Source organism: Sinohyriopsis cumingii, chromosome 6, assembly GCF_028554795.1.
Source record: "Sinohyriopsis cumingii isolate HCF-2022 chromosome 6, ASM2855479v2, whole genome shotgun sequence".
Taxonomy (NCBI): domain Eukaryota; kingdom Metazoa; phylum Mollusca; class Bivalvia; order Unionida; family Unionidae; genus Sinohyriopsis; species Sinohyriopsis cumingii.
This window is the reverse complement of record NC_142966.1, coordinates 104,931,239-104,956,476: the sequence shown is the minus strand read 5'-3', so window position 1 is coordinate 104,956,476 and position 25,238 is coordinate 104,931,239. Positions and strand designations below refer to the sequence as shown.

General features: G+C 36.1%; 1 protein-coding gene across 1 annotated transcript in view; it reads right to left on the bottom strand.

The window, feature by feature from the left end:
- The window catches only part of LOC149797627 (putative protein phosphatase 2C T23F11.1), a 76,834-nt gene that overhangs the window by 36,171 nt on the left and 15,425 nt on the right, over window positions 1-25,238 (bottom strand). Inside the window, exons 3-4 of the mRNA XM_089962523.1 lie at window positions 21,897-21,980; window positions 5,206-5,271 (exon numbers count right to left, since the gene is read on the bottom strand). Coding sequence (XP_089818649.1) covers window positions 5,206-5,271; window positions 21,897-21,980 — 150 coding nt within the window. The remainder of the gene's footprint in view (window positions 1-5,205; window positions 5,272-21,896; window positions 21,981-25,238) is intronic.

The following is a 25,238-nucleotide window of genomic DNA, read 5'->3' as shown; positions in this document are numbered from 1 at the left end:
ACTGGTAGATTCTATATGTTCCTTTTGGCTTGGTTTGTTGTTTTATAGCACACTAACACAAACATTTCTTACTGCCAAGGCAATAATGTTTAGTACTTAGTGCCGAGGCAACTACAGTAAAATGTCTTGCTCAAGGAAATGACACAGCAGATAACCCTGGCTGATCCAATTTTAGGATCTGAACCTGCACTTCTTCAGTCACAAATCCAGCACTCTAACCAGTGACCCACCACAATACCAGTTTTTAAATGCAAAAATGAGGGGGGTCAAATATTTTTGTAAATCAATAAATTATGTTCTGTCAAATCAAAGCATCTGAATAGTACTGGGATACAAAGTAATTCAGAATTTCAACTATATGTATTTTCTATTATTCAAATGTTTCAATGAGTTCAATTTCTGTAGGACAAATAAACTGTCAAACATCAATAATCCAGGTCAAGTTGATGTAAAAATATTTGCTTAGCCCTGCGCTTGGAAAGGCACTATATTCCAATGGTTTTAGCACAATATATTAACCTTTTATGTGTTGATATGGCATTGAAAACAAAACAAAACCAATTCATGATACAAGAAAGATTACATGCTAAAGACAAGAATAAAACTTAGAAAATCAGCCAAGGTCAGATGGAGCATAAATTTTAATTTACTTATTACCAGCAAAGCTGGCTGGTCTTTGAATATTAAGACCAACAGTTCCACAGAATGGGGTGTCTCAACTGCAACCTGTGCAGTGATGTACCCCTCCATTACATCTGACCTGCATAAACCTTAACAAAAGACTTCAACATAGGATTTTAATGTCAGCATGGAAGCTGCTGCCATCACTTCCAGAAAAGTTTTACAGGTCCATGTCCCAGTAAGCTGTGGCAGATGAGACAAAATAAGATTTATAGTTGCCAAAATATTATAAACAATGCCAACAGTGAGTAGGATTTTTCCATTAATCACATGTCACTGTAAGAAAGGATAATAACCATTGTTATGTATATTTAATTTGCATTGTTTGTTCATTAGTTCTTTTTTATTTTTTATTTACTTCTTTTATTTCATTATAAGCTATTGTAATGTGTGTGTGTGTGTGTATGTGTGATTTGGATTGTTAACGCAGCTTTAACAATTTTTCAGTCATATTGCTACGATCTCTGCAGTATGGCAGTTTATAAAGATACCAAGCACTGGGTCATCTTGTCACAGACATGTAACATGATGTCCCACCCAGTCATTATCCTGACACCAGACCGACCAGTCCTAACACTAACCTCCTAATGCTGAGCGCTAAGCGAGGCAGCTGTTATTACCATTTCTGTAAGTCTCTGGTATGACTCGATTGGGTTCAAACCCATGACCTCCCACATCTGAGGCGGACGCTCTAACCACTATTGTAATGTAACATTGTGTGTTGGACTTAGCCTTGTCCAAAATCAAGTTTATTTTCTACCTGACCTGAATTATTGATTTAAAAAAAACTAATACTGTAAACAACTAATGCTTAGCCAAAATTTTCTCTGTGTGTATGGCTTTAATATCAGAATCATTATTAATAAAAGTAAATATGTTTATTTGGGTCTGGGTCTAGATTATCTTACAGTTTACCTTGTGCACCTGTCAGGTTATATATTATAATTTTAGTAACAGACTTTCTAGTAATAGCAAAAAGTCTATTTTGTAAACAGTAAGAACTTTCTAGATGGTTATTTTCCATGAGGTAATTTTTTGTTTAAGAAAAGTTAATTGTGGCCTGAGGTTAAGTAGAGGACTATATAATCCTGTCAACGTAAAAATTATTCATTCATATTTAAGATCTAGCTGAATCAATTTGTAATATTGTTGTGTCCAGCAGTTCATTTGCGATGAAATTTATTTCTTCAAATTGTTTAATTCAGTGATTATTTTCTCTGCAAATACAGAGTGCTCATTAAAAAAATAATATTCTTGTACATAGACATTCACTGGGATTTATTATGAATTCAAACCTGGAATTATATTAATGTGTTTCAACAGAAGACTGTTGGCACAACAACACAATACAGGCCACCACAGGCACATCAACACCTTCAGCACTGGACTTAATTTGGAATTCTCCTAAAGTTTATTCAGAACTATAAATTATTGGGATATATGTCTTTAATTCTAGGATTATTTTGGGATTTATTTTGCAAAACCATAAGTTCTTTTTTTCTCCATTTTCTCTTTGTATTCAAGAGAAATCAATTATTTGTTGTATTTTACAAAGCTTGTTGCTTTTCACTCTTTTCTGTTACTTATTTTAAGAGCACAGACTCGTAACACCATATTATTGACCCAAACATTTTTTTAATCAAATATAATCTTAAGATGTCCAATAAAAACTAAAATGGCAAATGGTTCTCTCAGTACAAAGGCATAAGTTGAATAATGGAAACTTTCTTTTAACTACTGATGAAGGAAGTTCAAAATTGGACTGTGATTTGGTTACTGGTGATATTAATCTTGTTACCAAATTTTATTTCATCTTGCCTGTCAAATTGCTGGTGGAAAATAATGAGACATAAAGATACACATGGTGTACAGATACAGATAAGCATTTTCAATTACATGCATAACACTACATGCCCCAACTCCCTTCCCACCCCTTTTAGTCTAAGAATGTGTGCTAGAAGCACAAAAAGTCAAGATATAGTCAAGTAGACTCTGTCACATGCAATACTCTGGGACAGGGAAATCCCATCCAAAAGGTCAGAATTTTTAGGCAAAAACAAGGTTTCACTAAGTTACTAGTATCTATAAATAAAGCATTATTATTACCAACACATTCTGATCCCTATGGTGAAATTTCCCCATAACACACCAAGGCATATGATGGGTTGTTTTTCTCTCATTCTGACAGGGAAATAGTGTTGAAAATATGATGCAGTATCATTAATACTGATATTGCTTTTAGAACATGATTCTAAACATTCAAATGGCTCTTGGCAGAATATTTCCCCAAAATGTTAGTGGCAGCCATATATTTGTGAAATTTAATGTAAAATATTTAAAGGCTGCAAAAAAGGTTGCAATCAATAAGAAACTGTTGATATATTTAAATACTAAATGTGACTGAACATGTTCTGTCATTTTCAGTTTTGGATTTGTTGTTGCTCAGGGGCCCTGAGTAGAAGAGTGGTCTAAAGCGCTTACTGTTACATATCACTGCCATCTCACCTCTGTCTGTGTGGGTTCAAATCTTTGGTCTGGCTAATGTGGGCATGTGAGAAAGCTTGCCAGTAACTTTTCATGGGTCGGTGGTTCTTTCTGGGGTTTTCCCGGCTTCTTCCTCCACCATGGCATTAAACCCTACAACAACAACAATTCTTGTTCCTCCAGTTTTAGCATTATCCTTCCATGTTTCACTACTTTTCTCTCAAACTATTTATTTATAACATTTTTCTTTCATAAAATTATACCACAAACTTTCACTGAACAAAACTTGTTGATGCCTTTTTGATGTTATAAAAAAAATTTTTAACTGATAATTAACCATTCTACAGCCTCGAAATACATAACACATAATTACAGGCATTTCTGGTCATGTCCAAGGTTAATTTTTTTTGTTAAGAAATGTTGGATGATGATAATACAAAGTTGTTATGGGTGCTAGCACCTCTCTTTTTGTTTGGCCTTGGGCTAAATGTTTATTTCTACAGGTCTGTTATGCAGTGACATGGCAACTCAATGTTATGTACTGACATGGCAACTCAATGTTATGTACTGACATGGCAACTCAATGTTATGTACTGACATGGCAACTCAATGTTATGTACTGACATGAAAACTCAATGTTATGTACTGACATGGCAACTCAATGTTATGTACTGAAATGAAAACTCAATGTTATGTACTGACATGGCTACTCAATGTTATGTACTGACATGAAAACTCAATGTTATGTACTGACATGGCAACTCAATGTAGTTCCAAATTACACAGTATGAAGATCAACTGAAATGCCTCTGATACAGACCCTGGGGAAATCCTTCAATTATAGGGTTTTGGAAAGTCCTGAAATAAGCTTTCACACCTCTGTTGCTCTCATATCCTGCTTGGTGGCTAAAGAATGTTTCAACAACATGAAGCATAATGTCCAGATAACACTGTGGAATAATTATGGGCAACTTTATCAAATGTCAGACATCACAAGTTAGCATCCTGTCATTTGAGCTCATCTGTCGATCATGTCTAGTATATACAGACATTTTGGAACTCTGCTTTAGAAATAACAAATATTTTTTTATGTCATCAGATAGAGCAGAAAAAGTTTCATTAACAAGAACAATTTTTGTTTAAAACAAAGATTCCTATTTACTAGCTGGTAAAATTTGTCTTAAAAACTACAAATATAAATGAAATCATCTAAAGATGTAAATGAGTGTACTCGTATGGAAAAGCCATATCCCACTCTCTCATTGGCAAACTATTTTGCACATATACAGGAGAGACATAAATAATCTCTCCATCTTACTCAGATTTTTACTAAGCAATTTATGGCATTACTATAATAATAATTATTGCATCACCATACAAATTACAAGTCTTGAGTGGAAATGCAGAGTCTAACAAAGAACCAAAATTTAGGGTGGATTTAATAATTAAAAAAAAAACATGTCAAGAGTTTGAAAATATGACACAATTTTTCCTGCATTTTTGGGCATGATTTACATAGAAATCAGCATGAATCTTGCAATCATATGTCCTAGAATAAACCCTGGAAATGAGACAGTTTAAGTTTTGAATGCAGAAGACTTATTTGCAGTCCAATGAAGATTGTTTTATTGACATACTGACATATCACCCAAAAACTTTAAAATTCTAAATTTTGCAGCAGATGAGAATTTGTATGTATGTACTCCAAATAGCCAATATTCTTAAAACAAAACTGACTGCCATTTTGCAATAAGTCTGCATCATTTACTCAGCTTTGTAATAATAAAAAAAAAACATACTGATAGCTGAGCCCTTTTCTTCGGGAAATACATTACACACATAATGAAAATTTACACAATCCAAAAACCATTTTTAAAAAAATAAAAAATTACACAATCCCAAAACCATTTATATAAAATACTGTCTATGGACCACTGCAAGTTGTAGTGATTTTCTTACATGTTACATGTATGCATCACATTTTGCAATAAAGTTTAAATAAATGAAAATTGAAAGTAAATGTGGAACAATATGACATACCATATGATGGCTGCATCACTATTTTCTTGTGAAGATTAAGTCCTACATACTGGGCTACCTTGGCACCTACAAGCAAACAAAAAAAATAAAAATATGTGAAAAAGAAAGATCTCAAGTATTCCAAAGAATGCATTGTCTGCAGCCATTTGTTTCTTGGTATACCCACTGTACCTGACTGATAAACTAGTTTCCAGGCCATGCCCTTGAAATTTTTTCATGTGTAAATTTCAAAAAGTACATGTTAACATCAGCAACACTTTCATAAAAGGCACACAAAATACCTGTCTATATCATTTTCTATCATGTGTTCTTTGTTCCATTTCTTCTATTAATTGCTGAGTGTTGAAACAATCTCTGATATTACTGAGTAACATGATTTTCAAATAAACCACTGTGGCAGCAATATTGGATGTATCTAGGGCAGATACTGACAGAGCTTGAGAGTACCAGACACATACTGCATGCATGCAAATTTTTTAAAAATAATGTTGAGAGGGGAAAGATCAGCTGAAAACTTGACTGTCTGGTATGAAACTAGATGAAGGTCTTGTACAAAACCAGATGAATGTCCATCAAAGATACAAGATTGTCACAATTTTCATTTGTGGCCAACTAGACAACATTAGAAAACTTCTGATGGAAACCGAAACCGCATTTTGGTAAGATTATCAATTCGGCAACATTTTTATTCAGGTTCAGCCATATACCATAACTAGCCTTCTAGTGAAAACTACATGTTAATATAGCTGTCCATTTAGGACAATTTTCAAGATGGATGTCATGGAGGCCATATTAGATGTCAGATCAACACTATTTTCATTTAGGACCAATTATGTATCATAGGAAGTATGTTAGTGAAAATCCTTTACTGATATGACTATCCACCCAGGAGAGTAGTCGTAACATGATTGCTGGTGAGGCCTTATCGGCTGTCTGAACAGCACCATTTTAATTTAGGATCAAACTAGACTATGAATGAATGGCTGTGTAACGTTGCAAGGCAATCCACCTAGTAGTTTATGAGTAGGGATAACAAACTTGATTTAACTGACAGATGGCTGTCTGGACAACAGACAAAAAAGCCATCCCATAAACTCTTCTAGCCTTTGATAAGTAATAGCTAACAAAACATTCATGTGTCTAGACACTGTTCTTTTAATTCTAATATATCAGTACTGCAGAAATTCTTACACTGGATGAGTACATGTGATAATAACAGAACAATAATTTAGTATCAAAATGAATCACTAGAATGAATCTACTGAATTAATTTATAAGACTTCACAAAAACGTTTACCTTGTATACTCGCTTATAAAACAAGTCCAACTGCAAACTGCATCGACTCAGATCTGCTATCACATAATGCTCTGGCAGATCTCAGTATGTGAAGTTTGGTAGGAATAATCAATAGAATAAACAACATATACCTTGATCTGTAGGTGCAATGTGCTACAGCAGATCAGGATCTTTGTTGTTTGCAGTTTGAAAAGGCTTACAAGCGAGTATAGGGTATAATTATGGAGCTGTACCTAAAGGAAGTAATAAGTAGGCTCTAAAAGATTATGTACCAAGTTTTCTGTTTAAGCTATTTTAACAAGCCAAACAGGAACTCCTTCTTGTATGTCAGCATAGTAACTTTAGACCCAGAGTAACATTACCCTCCAGTTTCTGTTGAATGCAATGACTGCCATATCAAATACGTAAATTTCAGCAACCTTTAACATTGTTCACCATGATGTTTATTCAAGTGAGACAGGAAATTGGAGTTATGACAAAGCTGAAAATTTTACTCTCAAGGCCTCATCAATATAAAGCTTTATACCAAAAATATGCACAACTCCCGTGTAAAGTTATCTTGCAGAAATTCAATTCTTCACAGACAGATGAACCGTCATCATTAAAATAGGACTCCAACAACTTTGCTGATGACAGCAAATTACTTGCTGCTAGCCATGCTAAAATTACATGCACATAGCAAAACCCAATAAAAGATAACAAACATAAGAACTACATGGCATATCACACTCCTCCCCTCTATCAAAAATGTTGATTACCTCTGTAAATCAAGCAAATACCTCTGTAAATCAAGCAAAGAAATTACCTTTCCTGGCTCTTCTCCTAGTTTGCACCTTCCTCTAATACCACAAGTCAAGACTGAAATTTCACCATTTTGTTCAGTAGGAAATTACATTCTTATCTACCCTGGTTCACTGCAGGTAGCTGTCAGAAATCTTAGGAAATAAAACTCCTCTCCTTGCAAATTTTGAATCAAAAATGGTTTCCTTCTTTAAGGCATTAGTCCCCATCCAACATAAATATAGCAGTACTGTGAGGAGTGGGATCTGCTATGTATTTCTTTGTATGTTTTCTTGCAAACCCCTCCCATGCCTACTTGTACCCTAATCTACTGTAAATGTGAAAACAGTGGCTGTACTTCACTTGATCACATGGCTTGCCAATCATGCTGCCCAGTAGCATGAAACATCTAAGAATGGACTCGAGACAAAATCCTATCATCACACTACATATGATCTTAAAATGTTTGCAAAACTATGTGAAACAAGGAATTCATCAAAATAATTTGATCACCAAGTAGCAGCAACTTCAAATTTTAGTTGTTTCTATTCTTCCTGGATTGAGTTTCAAACTGACCAAGTTTATGAAACCCTAGAATACCAAACAGAAACCTTTCTTAGAGCTAGAAGATCACCTTTAGTGTGTGTACATGTCAGTGTATGTTTGTATTTGCATGTGTAGGAAATGTGCATCCTCTTTCATTAATCTCATCAATACTCAGGTAAAAAAGGATTTCTAATCACAGTAAATCAGTCAGTCCCATACCATAAAATACCCCAAAGAAAAAGAGTTGACACTTTCAACTAAAAATTTAACAAAAGTTATTAGTGAAAATCTATAAATATAAAGTACACACACACGCACACACATATGTGCAGATCTTTTGCAAAGCATGAATATGAGCTCCATTTCCTGTATACAGATATTAACATTAAGATAAGAGGAAAGAAAGGTGTCAGAGTTTGCAGGTGATTTAATAATAAAAAGATGGAGTCCAGTGTGATACTTGCTTGTGAAATTATGTTGGCAATATGGCAGTATTCAAGATTGGTACTGAATACTTTACGTGTAGAAAGTTAATTGATACAATGCATTTGAACCTTGAAAAAATACAGAATGCATTCTTACATACTGTACCATTGAAGGTAGAATAATGCAGACTCCCATCTCTGATGTCACAGGTTCTTGGTTTCCAAGTGGTTATGGTGAATATATATGTGCATAATGTGTGGGCTTATCATTCTAGAAAATAGTTACAGTTTCAATCATCAGTTTTTCTGCACATGTCATTATAGCTCTAAATATCTAAAATAGTTACTATACCTAGAACATAAATGCGAAAACCTCACCAATTTTTTTGAAGATTATGTACAAGCACCGTAAGTTTTAAAATCTGAACTGAATGTCTCTATTAACTTTCAAGGTGCAAACTATTCGAATAAGTTTAGTCTTGTTTTTATGGCACAAATATCAGATACCCAAATGCTTCATTAATAAAAGATCTTTAATGTTATTAGTCAAATTATTGCCGCTCACCTTCTCACTTGAGAAACATTTAGGCCAGTTGAACAATTACTTGAAATTTATTACAAAACATGCAACAATGCTTTGATGTGATCAACCTGATGGACATTTGCATGCTAGTGACCAAAAATTTCTTAAGTAAATGCCTGCTGTGAACAAGGAAACTTTTGGTGGGGGAAATGACTAATGGGAAAATAATACTGGATCCATAACTGCATTCTGAAAGAGAGTTGTCCAAAAGGTTTTTGTTGTTATTGTTAGGGTTTAATGCCATTTTTCAGCACAAGATAGGCTATACATGGCAGCCAGTATTACTGGTGGAGGAAGAACCCTGGCAAACCCCTGGGAAGAACCACCAACCCACGAGAAGCTACTGGCAGGCGTTCTCATGTACCCACACTACCCGAGCCTGAGACTTGAACCCACGCAGACAGATGTGAGATGGCAGTGACCCGGAACAGTGAGCACTTTGAACTAGTCAGCCACTCTGGGCCCCGTCCAAGAGGCAATCAAGCTAGCAATAATTTAAGTTATGCTGGTGTGATAAAATTTTGGCCCTGGTGTAACATCTAAAAGTCATACCTACATTTCAGAGAAGTCATTGTGACCTACCTACCTACCTATGGTAATTTAAATTGAGAAAGATAATGAATAAGTTCCATCAATATACCAAAAAAACAAAGCCTTCTTGCTGAGTAATCATGTACACAACTCTCATTCAAGCTCACAATGACCCATTTTCCACCTTAGAGGTTAATCAATTAAGCAAAATATCCTGACCCTGGTATTTCTGAATTTATACCAACCAAAGCTTTAGCACTGGTGTCCACCCCTAGTTAAAATAATAGCATGCATAAGCTGGAAAAATTAAAGAAAAATGAAACCTAGATGCTGGAGTAACTTGTAAATAGCCATGCATGCATAAAATAACAGATCACTGTGTCTTATTTCTTTCCCTGTGAGAAATAAGCAAAGTAATATTATGGCCAAGTTATGTAAAAATTATAACTAAGCCTTAAACATGCATCCAGTAGAAAACTAATTAGGCCAGAACACTTAGATTTACATGTAAACAACACTCATTAGTGATGTAAACAGTACATCACCAATTATCTACTTACCCATTAGGTGACTCAGGATGAAGCAAAAAATACCCAAGTAAAGTGTCATGAAGATATAATGCCTGAAGCTGGGATGATGCCAAACAAATGAAAATAATATTGCACATAAGAAAAACTGGGTCTCAGATGTCGAAATATAAAAAAACACAAGGTATAACTCGATCTTATGTAAGTTATTTAGCCAAACTCAGAATTGACATTATTTCCCCCAAAACAAGATTTTCAAGACAAAATACTCAGACCTGAAGTATAAAGTCAATTTGGAGAGGATTATTTGTTTCAATACATGTATTGCATATTTTTGGACTTGAATAAAAATTTGATGCATTAACACATATATAAATAAATAATGCAGGGGTATGTAGCAACATCCATATAGATACAAATAATAAACAAAGTAGGTTCATTTAGTCCCAAATTCAATTATAAAGAAAACATAACAATCAAGTCATTTGTTACTACAGTAAAACCTGTCTTGAGAGACCACTGCTATGAGAGACCGCCTGTCTTGAGAGACCAGGTTCTCCATGTACAGATTTAGAGATTATATAGTGTTATAACCTGTTATGAGAGACCACCTGTCATGAGAGACCATTATGTTTTGGCAGAAGGGGTGGTCTTTCAAGACAGGTTCCACTGTATTAACACTTTTTTCCTATTCTTTGCTTTTCAACTGGGATATATAGTGCTTAGCAGTAATTACTGTTTCTCAAAAATGCAATTAGGAAGCATCCTCTTATGACAATAAAGTATATGGGAATAATGTTGTTTGTCCTACAAGTTTGAAGATGGCCACAGCATCACTAACTGGTTTGGTTTCTGTGAGTATCTGAACGGCTGATCAGGATAACTTGCAATCTGAACTGTTAGAAGATAGAAGATGCCACCTGCATTTGCAATTGAGAACATGTGCAAGAAACAAAATAATGAAGAGTGCTGGGGCCAACACACAACCTTGCTTGACTCCACTGGTGACTGGATGTGGTTCAGATGATTAGCCATCATCCATGACATGAGCATGTCATCATGGAATTGCTGAACCATCACAAAGAATTTCCCCAGACAACAAAATCTTTGCCACGATCTTCCAAAGGCCATTATGGCTCAGTGTGTCAAAGGCTTCTGTCAGGTCGATAAATGTCAAGTACAGGTTGAAGTTCTGTCCTTGGCACTTCTTGTATTGACAAATTGCAAAAACTATGTCTTTGGTCCCTCATGCTTTCTTGAAGCCACAATGACTCTCATGCATGAGCACTTGATTGATATGTTGCACAAGCAATTCAGCAGAATTCTGGCAAGGATTTTGATGTCTATTGACAGCATGGAGATGCTTTGATGGTTGTAAAAGGAATGTCTGTTGCCTTTCCACTAGTAAAGGTGGATGATGGATGTATCCTTGTCATGTGCAATCTTCTGGCTTAGGAGACTTTACATGCTACAGTTTCTGCTCCAGGTGCTTTGCCATCTGACAGCTAGTCAGTTGCTTTCAAAGTTTTGTGAGCATATGGGGATAGGCAAGTGATACGTTGATTTCCACTTGGGGCAGTCAATCAATTGTATCCTCACCAATATATCACTGTTGATTGAGGATGCTGTTAAAGTGTTATGCCTATCTTTGAAGAACCTTTTCTTTGTCAGCAAGCAGTGAGGTGATGTCAGTACTCAGTACCGGTGTAGTTCCTGATGACTGTGTCCAGTAGATTGTCTTCAATGCATCATAGATGTTCTTCATGTCATTCCTGTCTGCGTAGGACTGAGTCTCACTTGCCTTGCTGCTTAACCATGTGTCTTTGAACTCTGAGTCTGCACTGGACAGTCCTCCTGAAGTTATTGAAAGTGGTCTTCTTAGATGACGAAGTGCTGTAGCCAATGTTTCTCATTCAGAGGTCTCTATAGCAGCATCATTCTCATCAAACCAATCTGGATGTTTACATGTGGTGGGACCAGGAGGATGCATTTGAGTTTACAGAGTTTCTGAAGGATAGTCAGTTTTCCTCAACATTCTTCGAGTTCTTATTGATTATATCTAGTTGGCTTTTTGACAAATACTTGTGTCACATTCTCTTATTTCAATTTGGAGACATTACTCTTTTTGGTCAATTTTTTGCCTTGAGGTCATCAGCTAGGCTAAATCTGGATATTGAGCATGGAGACGATGAGTCTGTGGTCAGCCCAGCATTCTGCTCTTCTTATGGCCTTCATAACTTGGGTATCCTGTCTGTCTCTTTTTTTGCAATGATGAAATAGTCAGTAAGATGGCAGTGCTTGGAGCATCGATGGGATCTTGTTGTGGTTTAGAAGGCAAAGAAGAAGACTATGCTGGTGATTAGGAGGTCATGATTAATGCATTTCCTCAGAATGAGAAATCAGCTGTTGCATTTACCAGAGCTATTTTTGCCAATACTATAACATATGGACATGTCTATTGACCTAAGCCAACTCTAGCAATAAAGTTACCAAGGATTATGAGATTGTCTGCCATTAGTACTTCAGTGATAAGAAACTCCAGGTCTTCATAATTGTCCTTGATCTCATCTGGGTTAGTCATGATGGGTACAATGGTGCAGGTGGTAGTTGCATCTCTTTTTCCAGACAGCAGGAGTTACATTTGCATTAGTCTATCATTCATGCCCTTTGGAAGATATGTTAGCCTGCTGACTTAACTATGATTTGATGGCAATGCAGACACCAGCTTTAGTTCTTTTTATTTGGTACTAGCTCCTACTTCTGTGAGATGTCCTTCTACAACAAAGCAAGTTTCACTCTATCAGTTCTCTAGCAATTAGAACTGCTCTCTGGCCTATCTGCAGATATCCATTAATGCATACACCTGCCAGGCACTCATGTTGAGTTGTGTCACCTTTGTCTTCTTGTTATATTTTCAAATACCAAGGTGGGATCCCCATCAGCTGTGGTATGCTGCCCAAGGCTGAGATTGAAAAACAAAGCAATATTTAGGGCATCTTTCCTAACACCTTCCTGATGCTATGCATGATCCACACAGTTCTTGCCATCTGCTTTCACAGTCAGGGAATCGGCATATCTGCTCGACCGCCTGATCCGCCAGAAAGAACTTTCCAGAGGAAGCCAGGTTTAGTTGTCTACTCTGGGTCAACAGTCTCAGGTAGTACTGTCTACTGTTACTTATGGTAGCAGGCATAGCCTGACCTGATAGATAGGTACCTTGTAATAATAGTACTTAACCAAGCACGCATGGATGTGACTCCTTTATGTGGGCGAGTGATCCAGGTCAAATACTGCTATTATAATGATGTCTGTACATTAATTATGCCTGGCAAATGGTGGATGGCAAGGATAACAGGAGAACAAAGGAACTAAGGAACAAAACAATCATGATATGATGACTTACTGGTGACAAGCAAGGTTAACAAAAGACCAGAAGGCAAGAAAATGGGTTAACAATGACAAAAGAAACAAATATTATCTATTGTGCATTCATTATTATATGTGGTATACCATTTTGTAAGGATTTTAAGCTTGTTATAATCCATACAATTTTAAGACCCATCGAGCAATGATTATTGTGTAGAAATACTTTATCCCATGAATTTAAGTTCCAATGACAATCTAATATAAAATCATGGATGGGAAATAGTCTCCTTTATTTTTAAAGATATATCACTGTTTGATGTTTAAATTTATGATCTGCACCAAGCATAACATAGCAAAGGCTGGTTAAGCCAAAACAGAACTTCAGACTTGATCCAAATATTTCAAATTTTTGCAGCATTCAAAAGTTTTAGAATTTATTTTTTCAAGATTGAGATAAATTTGTTCCCAAATTATCTATTTAGACCTTTTTCCATGTATACTTGGAAAAATCTCCAACACGATGGTGCATACCTTTTGTATTTGCTATTTGAGTTACCATGAAACAATCTAATCCTATGCTGGAATATTGCAAACACAGCTGGAATATACCAAACATAGACAATGGTGACTTGACACTCTTGAACAGATCAAACAAGAACAAAAACAATGTCAATAAAACAACATGCAGCAGCTCTACAAATATCTGATAAAAGAGTTATTTTCAAAGAAAATGACAACTTCAGAGAGACATAACATTATATTATTGGGATCAAACAGCAATACAGTAATTTAAAACCCCCAGTTCTTAAATGGCCAAATGCCAAAAGCAAAGACCAAGATTTGCCAGTAATATATGCCTCAATATTATTGATCATGCCATTTTTTTAAAATAAATAATGGTCCCTTACTATAATGACAATCCTAATACTGATGTATCATCAAATATATGTCTAATGATGCATGTTCACAAAATGTGTTTTTTTAATATAAAAAATATAACTGCAAACTTTTCTTTCACACTCTGATGACTACTGTGTACTATTTTTAACCTGTCAAAACACATGTATTATTCTACAGAAACTTGATTTGCCAACCAGAGGCATTGAAACACCTGAAAAATGTACATGCACTCCTAGAAAACTAAAATCACATGTACATGGGAACCCTACCATTACACAGTATGCGGCCCATAGATGCCAACTGTTCTATCATGCAATACAGTGAAAATGATTAAAAAGTTCAGGTGGATAGGATAAACAAAATGCCAGTCAAATGTATAGTATACCAGGTTATAATTTTACTAACTGCTAATTTATCGGGATTATGACAGCCTGATACATGACAAGAGCATTACTTATGACCTATAAGCTACAAGTTTCTAAAACATGAATTATTTTATATATTTTTCAGTTTAGCTGATGCTTCATGTAGTGTCAGAGAATGAGGGCCATCTTGGACAAAAAACAGCCAAAACATGACCATGTAATGACCAAATCTATGTTATAATGAAACACGCTAATGGTGTCCCCTGTATAGAGTCTGTGGAAGGGGAAGAGAGCTTCTTTTATTGTGTTCTCTTCTCCCACAGCAAAGTTTCCCCGAACCAAAAGGTAGCTGTAACATTGACAGACCTGGGCATGTATGCACCTGCATATGCTACTAACAATGGATCGTCACCATGCATATATGCTGTTGAGAACTAGAGTGCATGAATAATTCACACATAAGGGACCTCTTTCAAGAGAATATTTTTATTTATCCATGATCATCTGCAATTTATACTGAAAAACTGCTTCTTCTTTGTCTGATCAGAATTTTTCACAGTTCTGCACAAATTGACATTTTTGTCAGTAATTACAATCATGGATGGGATGAGCCTATCACTGTCAAAGACATATCACTATATGTTTGGTTTTTAAATTTCAGACTTATAGCAACAACAAACTGCAAGAAAACAGGTACCCCAGAAAAAAGTAAATACATGTACACAGCATATTAATCCCAAGGTTTCGCATCACTGATAGTTATAGAGCAAAATATTAATTATAAGCCCATGCACAAGTTCTGTGATCCACAAATGAGTGACACTTGTATCAGGAAATTCATACAACTGAAATTCATTTAACCTGGGAAACCATGTAATTTAAAATATAATTGGTCAGAATTGTGCATGTCTTGCTGAAAAGTGAAACCATACAATTAACAGCAGATATTACTGAATGCCACTAGCCACTTACATCTTAATACAACCGACTACATAGTTTATTATACATAGTGAAATGTCATTAGTGTATTTCATCAATGGTGACAAATCAATACACAACAGGACTGTCAGAAGGGCAACAGAAAGAGTGCTACTTTTCAAACAAGTGACCATGTATATGAAATCGTCTCAGCAAGACAAAATATTCATTAGTCAGCCATTTGCTTGTGGTTCTTGATATCAATCTGCTGTACTTGTGTATCAAATTTAAAGTGGAAATATATTTTGTACCACATTATAAAGCCATTCTGGTCTCCCTCCAAAAGTCTATGAATAATAAATTTAGTGCTGGACCTTGATTGAACTGCCCCCTGTCCCCTAAAATAATCAAATAGGGAATTGTTTTAAATGCCAATGTTTACTCTTGATGACAACACAATATTCTATCTCATAATGTGGTACTTGTATGATGCAGTCAAATGTAAATTATCTGCACAGCATTTATCATTTATAATGGTGGGGGATGATGATCCCAAAACTGGCAAATAAAAGCAAACACAAGGGATACCCACCCAAATTGCAAAGCAGGAGACCAATGCGGGATGAAAGCCACACTGGCCATATTTTAAGCGACAACAATTGGACCCAAGCATGCCTCTGCTTTGGTGAGCTAACGATAGTGATGGGAATCGGTCAGAAATTCATATCTGATAATTGGTTCCACCTAACCAACTGATAATCGATTATAATCATTTACTAAGAGCAAGTTTTAATTTTTGTTTGTTATACAGTTATATCTTTGACCAATAGTTCAAGATGTTAGTAAATGTACAGGAGTAATCTCTTTTAATGACATATATACTTTAACCTGATAATAATATTACATTTTTTTCTATTGTGTTGTGCATTATTTTTGTTCTACATCTTTGTTAAATGAACGCAACTTGTTATGGCTGATAAGTCATATGTAACTGAAATACTGCTACAATCCCCCAAAATCCTTTCAGTCATATGTGATGTGTGTATAATTTTAAGTGCAGAAGGACATGGTATTCTTGTTTATCATTGTTTACAAATACTACAAATGATGTTGCATTTAAACTGAAACAAATCATCAAAATGTGTTTAAATTTATTAACTCAACAATTTAACAACTTTATCATGTAATAATGACTAAATGTTCCTAGTTATAAAATTCTGCACCAATGAAATATCCTATGGTTTTATATTTGTAGTTGTGAAGGGAATTAATAAATTCCAGGCCAACTTTAGTGGCTTGGTGTTTTACTAAGTTTTGTGCTTTGCATACAACTAAAATGTAGTCTCCTATTATAAACAATCTATTATGGAGATTCACAATCGATTATCTTATTGGTTCGCTCAACCAACTGATGATCAATTATAATTGATAATCGGAAAAACACTAGCTAACAAGAACAGAAAGGAAGAGAAAGTAGCATGAGAGTGTAAAAAAGAGGCTTTCATCACAGTCTCAAAAGATGAACGAGTTAGACAGACCCATGAAGCAGCAATGACTTGAACCTCATGGGCTTTAATTTTCACAAAAGAGAGGTCCCTATTGGTAAATGGCTGGTAAGCTCTCTAGATAGTTAATGCAACCCACCTAGAAATAGTTGAAGCTGAAATATCAAGTGAACCATTAATAGGCAAGAAAAGATGATTCCATCTCTACTGCTTCCTTTAGAGGCTGCCAAATAAAAATGAAAAGTCCTAACTATACACACAAATCTATCATGATCATCCCTAGCACAGATGTGGCTGAGACTGGGGATCTCAATTGGGATTGAAGCAACAAAGTGAAGCTGTATTTTTGCTAAAGAAATACCAGCTGGCAAAGGAAAGAAGCCAACTCATAAATTTCCACTGAATCTGATACAGCCCTGCACTATGGATAAGGCATGAAGCTAGCTCCTTTGTCTCACAGGCTCTAGGGTGAGAATGCCAACTCTTGAGGGTAAAGTTCTCAAAAGAAGCTTCACCCAAAGGTTCACAGAAGGGAATTTTCAAGAGACCACAAGACACAAGCAAGATTTCATTTAGGCATTAGAAAGCAAGACACTGGTCTTCGCAGTTTGAAATACCTGATCAGGTTTGCTAGATGCCTTTCACTGTTTCTCTTTGAAAAGGAAGGGAAGAAAATCAGCCATGTACTCACAGAAGAACAGCTTGGATTGACAGATTTTCTACTACACCAATCAAGATTCTGTATTTGGCATCATAACACCTCAGACGAAGCACTTCCCCTGCCTGAATGATGTACTTAGCAACTTTAATTGCAAAGTTTCTTTTGCAGAGAGACCATATGAGACGAGCTCAGCATGAAGGTGGAGAACATGTGGGTTGTTTAGGAAAGAGTCCCTCTGCCGTGACAGAAGGTCTCTAGTTCAAGGTAAGGTACTGGGATCATCCACCAGCAGATCAAGAACACTAAACCACAATTGCTGGGGTCACAGAGGGGGCAAGCAGTGGAAGACCTTATTTTGTGTAGAACCCAATAGGTTGGACAGGCATAAGCAAACAGACGATCTCACTCGAGACAAAGCATCCAGGGCCCAGGACTTCTGGTTGGGAACTGGACAAATGTAAAATGGGAGTTTATTATTTAACTATGCGGTTAACAAGTCCCCAAAGTTGGAACAGGGAGTCTACTACAGATTGGTTGAGTCCTGTACAAACTATTTTCCCTTTTCTTGATTGACTGCCTGCCAAAATATTCTTTTGCCTGGAGTGTGGCAAACTAGAAGGGCAATTATTTCTAAAGTTGCCCAGGAAATGAGGTTCCAAACCTCCACACAGAAGGTGCACATTTGGCTCCTTGTCTCCTGAGGTATGCAACCATCAGCTGTTATGTATATTTGATTAAATTGATATCTGGTTTAATTTAATTATTTGTTAGTTTTAATTCTTTTAATTCCATTAAATTATACTGTAATGTAATTTTACTTACTGGATTTGAGATTTTCCAGAAATTCAGTTGTTTTTTCGAAAACATAATATTAGGAGCTTCGTATCTAATGCTGACCTAGTTCCTAACCTTAATTCATGATTTGAAGTAAACAACTTTTTTTATTCTTTCTTAGTGTGGGATTCATTGAGTGAATTAAGGCCATGCTGGGAGTATGTGATACCAGAGATGTAAAAAGCTTCTATGTTGGTCTAGAAACGATCATGTGACCCTCATATGTTTTGTGTCTTACATTAGTGTATAACAATTTCCTATAGAGAATTTGGGCAGTAACAATTTCCTATAGAGAATTTGGGCAGTTGAGCTTTAAAAACTTTCGAAGTGTTTTTTGTTGTGACTAGTTCGAGTTTAATTTCTAATTTTTCTTCAAATTACTTGGACAAGGACAGTTATTGAAATTTACAGAATTCAAACAAAAGAATATTATTTTCTGTGGTTCAACAAAGAAATGTTGACACATCAGTTCTACACTGACTAGAGCATACGTCATAGCCTTCCATTTTGGATTTCATCAGGATTCAAACTCAATTTCATTAAAACATTTTATTACTAGAACTTCTATATTTTAATTCTTGGATTATTTTTGGATTTGATTCTTAAAACTTAAGTTCTTTTCTCATTTGTACCTTGTTTTTCTAGAGAAATAAATTATTTGTTAAATTTTACAAAGCTTGTTGTCTTCAGTTTATTCTTGTAACTACTTAAAAGCACCAAAACATGTAACACAGTATACTGCTGGAGAAGACTAAGTAACAGTGACCTTTTATTTGGTGGATGTACCCCTGAAGGGTTAAGAACAGTGTGCTCATTTTCAAATTCTTGAATAGGTGTTTAAATTCTTCCAGGGACCATGAACTCGGAAGCAGCAATCCATTTAGCTCTAGATCAGTGCCTCTAACTGAATCTAACTTCAAACAGGTGTTGGGGTGTGTGCATGGGGGCTCCAAGCAGAAAACAGTCATGATTTGTCCACTAAATCAGATGGTGGAGGAAATCCCAACCTAGAGAAATCAGAACATTCAAAGGGTCCTTGTGTAGTTCCCACACCATGTAAAGGAGAAACAAGAGAATGCAACCTGCCTTGGGTTACCAAGTCTGCTATGGAGTTCAAGGTCCCAGCACAGAAAGAGAGGAAAAGATGAGCTGACAATGCTGCCTGTACTCTCCGCAAATTCATCAAGGACAGGATCTTGCCTACTCTGCCCCAAGGGACACAGTCTAATCCTCTGTTTGTGAGGCAATTCATCCCCACAAAGACAAAATCCTGTGATGGAGTGAGCACAAATTTCTCAAAGCTTGGCAGAAGGCACAGTCTGGTCACAAGGACCAACAGCAGGTCCTATCAGTTCTGAGGGATTCCAGACAGCCATTGTGGATCAACCAAACAGAAATACTAGGAGATTGTGATACCTAGTGACTTTAAATGGGCTTCAGCAGCTCCCCTGACCCTGGCAACAGCTCTGAGTTTAGAGACTAGAATTAAAGGCAGAGCTCAACATTAGAAGACCTCCCCATCCAAGAAAACCTAGAGGTACTTCTTGTGATCAGGAAAGACATGAATGTGAAGGTATGCATCCTGAAGATCAATGGAGATGACACAAGCACCAGGTCCTATGACAGTCCTGACTGAGGCTGTGATCTCCATCTAGAATGGTTCCTCCAGAAGAAATCTGTTTAGGGTGGAACAGTTGATATTTAGAAAAGATGCCCAATTTCTAGGGAACCAGAAAAGTCTGGAAGTAGAACATCCAACATTGGTCACTTAATACCCTCTCTACTGCACCCTTCTGAATAAGGGAGAGAATCTCTTCCTTTAAGTGCACTAGCTTTAATTGGGAGAAGATCATGGGGAACCTTACTGAAGGAGAGAGAAAACAAAACTTCTATGATATAAAGGATCCAGCAATCGACCATGATGCCAGACCAAGCATCTGAAATGAGGTTGAGTCTGGCACCAACAGGAACCAGTGGAAGAGGTACACTACGAAGGACCCATTGTTTCCTTGTGGTAAAAATCCCCACATCCCAACAGGATTCAGAGGGATAATAGGGATGGGGGATGCCAATCCAAGTCCATTCCCTTATCTGACATCCAAGAGCCAATTCAAAATTCCCCATTGATACAACGATCCCGGGCCTTGTCTGACCATAGGCTGCAGAATGGACAACCATCTATCTTCTCGCAGCCTGTACAAGATAAGCAAATAGGAGGGGGTCCAAGGAGATTTTTTGTGACCACACCAACCAACACCTTGCTTAGGTATTGTACCTGTAAAAGATAGCCAAAAAGATGATTTTTATATAAAACTTCAATGCAACTGGAAGTAACACAAGGTAAAGCATGGACTAAGTCTCCCTAATACGATAATAAACACAAGTCATGTTACACATGGGTGCTTTCACTAAAGTTCAATACAATAAAAAGGAAGCAATACTAAGCCCAGTACAAAAAATACAAGATAATCAAGTCAACCTAGTGTAAATGAAAGCTTGGGACTACTAATTAGCAAGACACATATTGGCATGACTGATGTGTGTAAGTGTGATTTGGATTTTTTATGTAGTGTTAACAATTTTTCAGTCATATCACTACGATGTCTACAGTTAGCAGTTTATAGTGATGTCTAGCATTGGGGCATCATGCCAAATGATGTCTCACCCTGTCATATTATCCTGACACCAGGCCAACCAGTCCTAACACTAACCTCTTAATGCTGAGCACCAAGCGAGGTAGTTGTTAATACCATTTTTGTAAGTCTTTGGTATGACTCAGCTGGGGATTGAACCCACGACCTCCCACACCTGAGGTGGACTCTCTAACCACCATGGCCACTGGAGCAGTCAATATTAAGGTAACAAGTAAGCCTGAACAAATCATTGTGAAGTGAATATCAGAAAAAATCAGTGTGATACCATTTCCTAAGTCAAGGTAGTATGTCACATGCTGCACTAAAGCCTGTTAGAATTTAAAATATAAATGTGTTATAAAAATTACAAACAGTGCAGTCTTTCTATATTTACAAACCTATAAATTTAGTACTGAAAATAAAATAGAAACGTTTTAAAATTTGTTTTGATATATTGTTAAGAATCTGATCATATGTAAATAGCAAAGAAAGACTATAATTTGGCAGCATGTGACCTTGGTTTGGGGAATGGTGTCACACTGTTTTTCTGATATTTAATTCACAATGATTTTGTTCTGAATAACTCTGGAACAACCATGGTAAATGGATCATTAGCATTTGTCCAAATTATATTTTTAAGTACTCTATATGAATATCACATCAAATATGGAAGACAGCAAACATATATATATATATATATATATATATATATATATATATATATATATATATATATATATATATATACATACACACACACACACACATGTATAAAGAATCAAGGAATCAAATGTAGTAAAATACATGAAGTGTCACTAACCTCCATGCCCATCAAAGACCCCGAAGAAACAAGCATCTTTATCTCCTGGCAGAGATAGGAGATGAATGTGAGCATCCTCCATGTCTGGTGTGTATAAGGAAAATTAAATATTTGAATTTTATCATGTGGTTTTAACAGAAAATGATCATTAAATCTTCTGTTCTTCCAAGCATTACTCATCCCTTTGATATCATACATCTACCATCAGTCAAGTTCTTAACCCAGGCATTGGAAAATAAATAGTAAATGCAAGAGTGGTCTGGTATCCCCAAAAATCACACAGCTTTTATAGTATTATAGTCATACAATTCACGCAATATTTCACTTTTATGTACATTTACCTTGACCTTTGATCTATATATAGATCACAGACTCAACAGGAAGCTGCCCTTTCTCAAGTGTAATACAACAATGAACTTGATAAAATATGTGTGTGGGAAATTTGTGGCAAATAGACATTTACAATAAAAAATGATAATGTTAGCTCAAGTCACTCTGACCATTGAAGTCAGGGTCTGATAATCAATAAGATGTCTCTACCATGTGTAGCCTACCCTACGGTGTTTGATGGAAGTTAGATCCTGGAAACATGACTAACAAGTGGAAATAAAACAAAATTATAATGTCAACTCCAAAGACCATGATCTATCACCTCTTGGCTCAGAATAAATAGGAAGGCCCCCACCCCCACCCCAGGGTAACCTATTCCAAGGAAAAGAGACTTTTCATGCAAAAAGGATGATCAATTTTTTCACTCCATTTTTCATTCTAGTCAACTTGACCTTGCAGCCCCCCAAATCAACCTATGGGTAAGACACATGTTAGGTTTGAGAGAAAAAAAGTCCATAGAAACCTCTTTAACAGATGGACAAACATAACTTACTATCAACATATTCCCTGCAGTCTTGGTCAAATTGATAAAAAGTATCTAAAACCCAAAATACATCGTAAAAAGAAAATCTACTAAGGCAATTCATGCATGTGTGTATTACAGCTTAATGGTTGTTGTTGTTGTTGTGGGGTTTAACGACATTTTTCAGTACACGATAGGCTATGCATGGCGGCCAGTATTAATGGTAGAGGAAGAACCCGGGAAAACCCCGGGAAGAACTACCGACCCACGAGAAGCTACTGGCAAGCTTTCTCACATATCCACATTTGCCGAATCCTGGACTCAAACCCACGCAGACAGAGGTGAGATGGCAGTGATCCGTAACAGAGAGCGCTTTAGACCACTCGGCCACTCAGGGCCCCCACAGCTTAATGGTACATTGGCACAACAGTGATGTAGTACAGCACCAATAAAAGATAACGGTCTAAGAATAAACATACAAAACTTTTGTAGGATGAACAGTTGCAAACACAAATATGAAGTATTACAAGATAAAAGGTAAAAATGTTTAATAAATTTTAAAAGATAGATCAAATAAAAAATAAAAGAATAAAATTGGAAATCCATTAAATCAAATGACTGGTTGAAGATATTCCAAAGGTAAGATATGCATTCAATCAATAGAGCCTCTTTTATTTATCACACCTGTAAAATATGAGCAATTTAGGCCCACAACTTTAGAAGAAATCAGTCTTTCATTGTTTTTATTTTTCATAATTTTGCAGAAAAAGAGGTTTACCATCTCTTCATAGCAGTTGCTGCATTTGTGACATGTAGAGAGCACTTCCAACTATCAGGTCTTTTCAACTTAATAGATCTGTGTGCAAGACAAGAGAGAGATGGCACCTGTGTACTAGTATTACATTTGCAAATAGTGAGCACAATGGATCTTCAATTGCAAATTATTATATACATGGCTTTACAAATCTTCAGCTGTAGAGGTATGTGAGTTATTGTATATTATATGTTATAGCTATTGTACTTCCACATTTATTTTTGTATATATTCTATGTAGCTTTTTCTTGCATAGTATAATGCAAATATTTTATATTCTTGCATTTGACTTAACAAGCGATCTTATTAGCAATAAAGTTGTATTTTATTAAGAAACTTTTAGTACCATAGCATTCTTATCAGACACAGGTAGGTTCACTTCTGAACCTGTTTATTGCTTTGTAATGTTGTACCGATAATGTAATTTGTATAGTTTACAGTATATAACATCATTACGTGTTATTGTATATATCCGTGTCATTCTTAATACATGGTGTTAAATTTATTTTCAGCTGATCCGAATTGACTATGGTGATCAGAGCTGACCGTGGCAGCTGTGGAGCTAACCATAATGGTCAGGGTTGACGAGGTACCAGCTGTAGAACTGACCATAGAAGTTGACCATGATGGCTGTGGTGCTGGCCATAGTGGCTGTGGAGTTGACGCTGGAGCTGGTTGAATGGTGGCCGTGCAGCTGATTGAACAGTGTGTTGCTGGTTGAATAGCTGGTGATCAGGTGTTCCTGACTGATTGATGGGCGCCGATTGCTTGAGTGACCAAGGAATTGAATGATGGTCGGTGACTACCTGTAATGCTGACTGCTTGATTGACCGGTGTGACTAGTAGCCACATATGCTAGTGACAGAGTGTTCTGTATAACTCCATACATGTAATTGTAGGCTAATTTTGGGGTTTGTTACACCCAGTGTTTTGCGACTGTAAAGATATTTTCTATGATATCTGTCCCATCATTTTATCATTTTACTATTTGAGTAAAGTACCTAATTTTTCACTATCTGAGTGAATACATCATTTTACTATATGAGTAAAGTACATCATTTTTACTATTTAATTAAAACACATCATTCTTTTCATCATGTGAAATTACCGTGATTCATTTTTACTATTCGAGTAAAACAACATTCTTCTCATCATGTGAAATTACTGTGAATCAATACCCTTTGTCTTTGTACTGTGTAAGGTCATTTATTTGTATTCACATTTATGTTACATTATTAGGTTCGTGCGGGTTATGTTAACTTATCCAATATTTGGATCTTATACACACACATATCACTCATAATTCTTTTTTCATTCAAGTCAATCATCATTAAACATTGTATCTGTATCACCATCAGAAGTATTATGTCATAAATCCAAAATCCAACCCGGTTATCTTGTTACATAGGAAAATCTTCAAGGACATGGTAGGGAGATCTTCAAGGACTTGGTAGGGACATCTTGAGGGACTTGGTAGGGACATCTTCAGAATTTGTAGGGAAATCTTCAAGGACATGGTAGGGACATCTTCAAGGACTTGGTAGGGAAATAATATAACTAGCTGTTAGTCCCAGGTCTTGGGCCATGACATTTAATTGACATCTTTGTAATCTTTGTGGGTCAATAGATGCATTTACTGTATATTTGTCATTGTTAATTTATTGCTAAAAGCAATA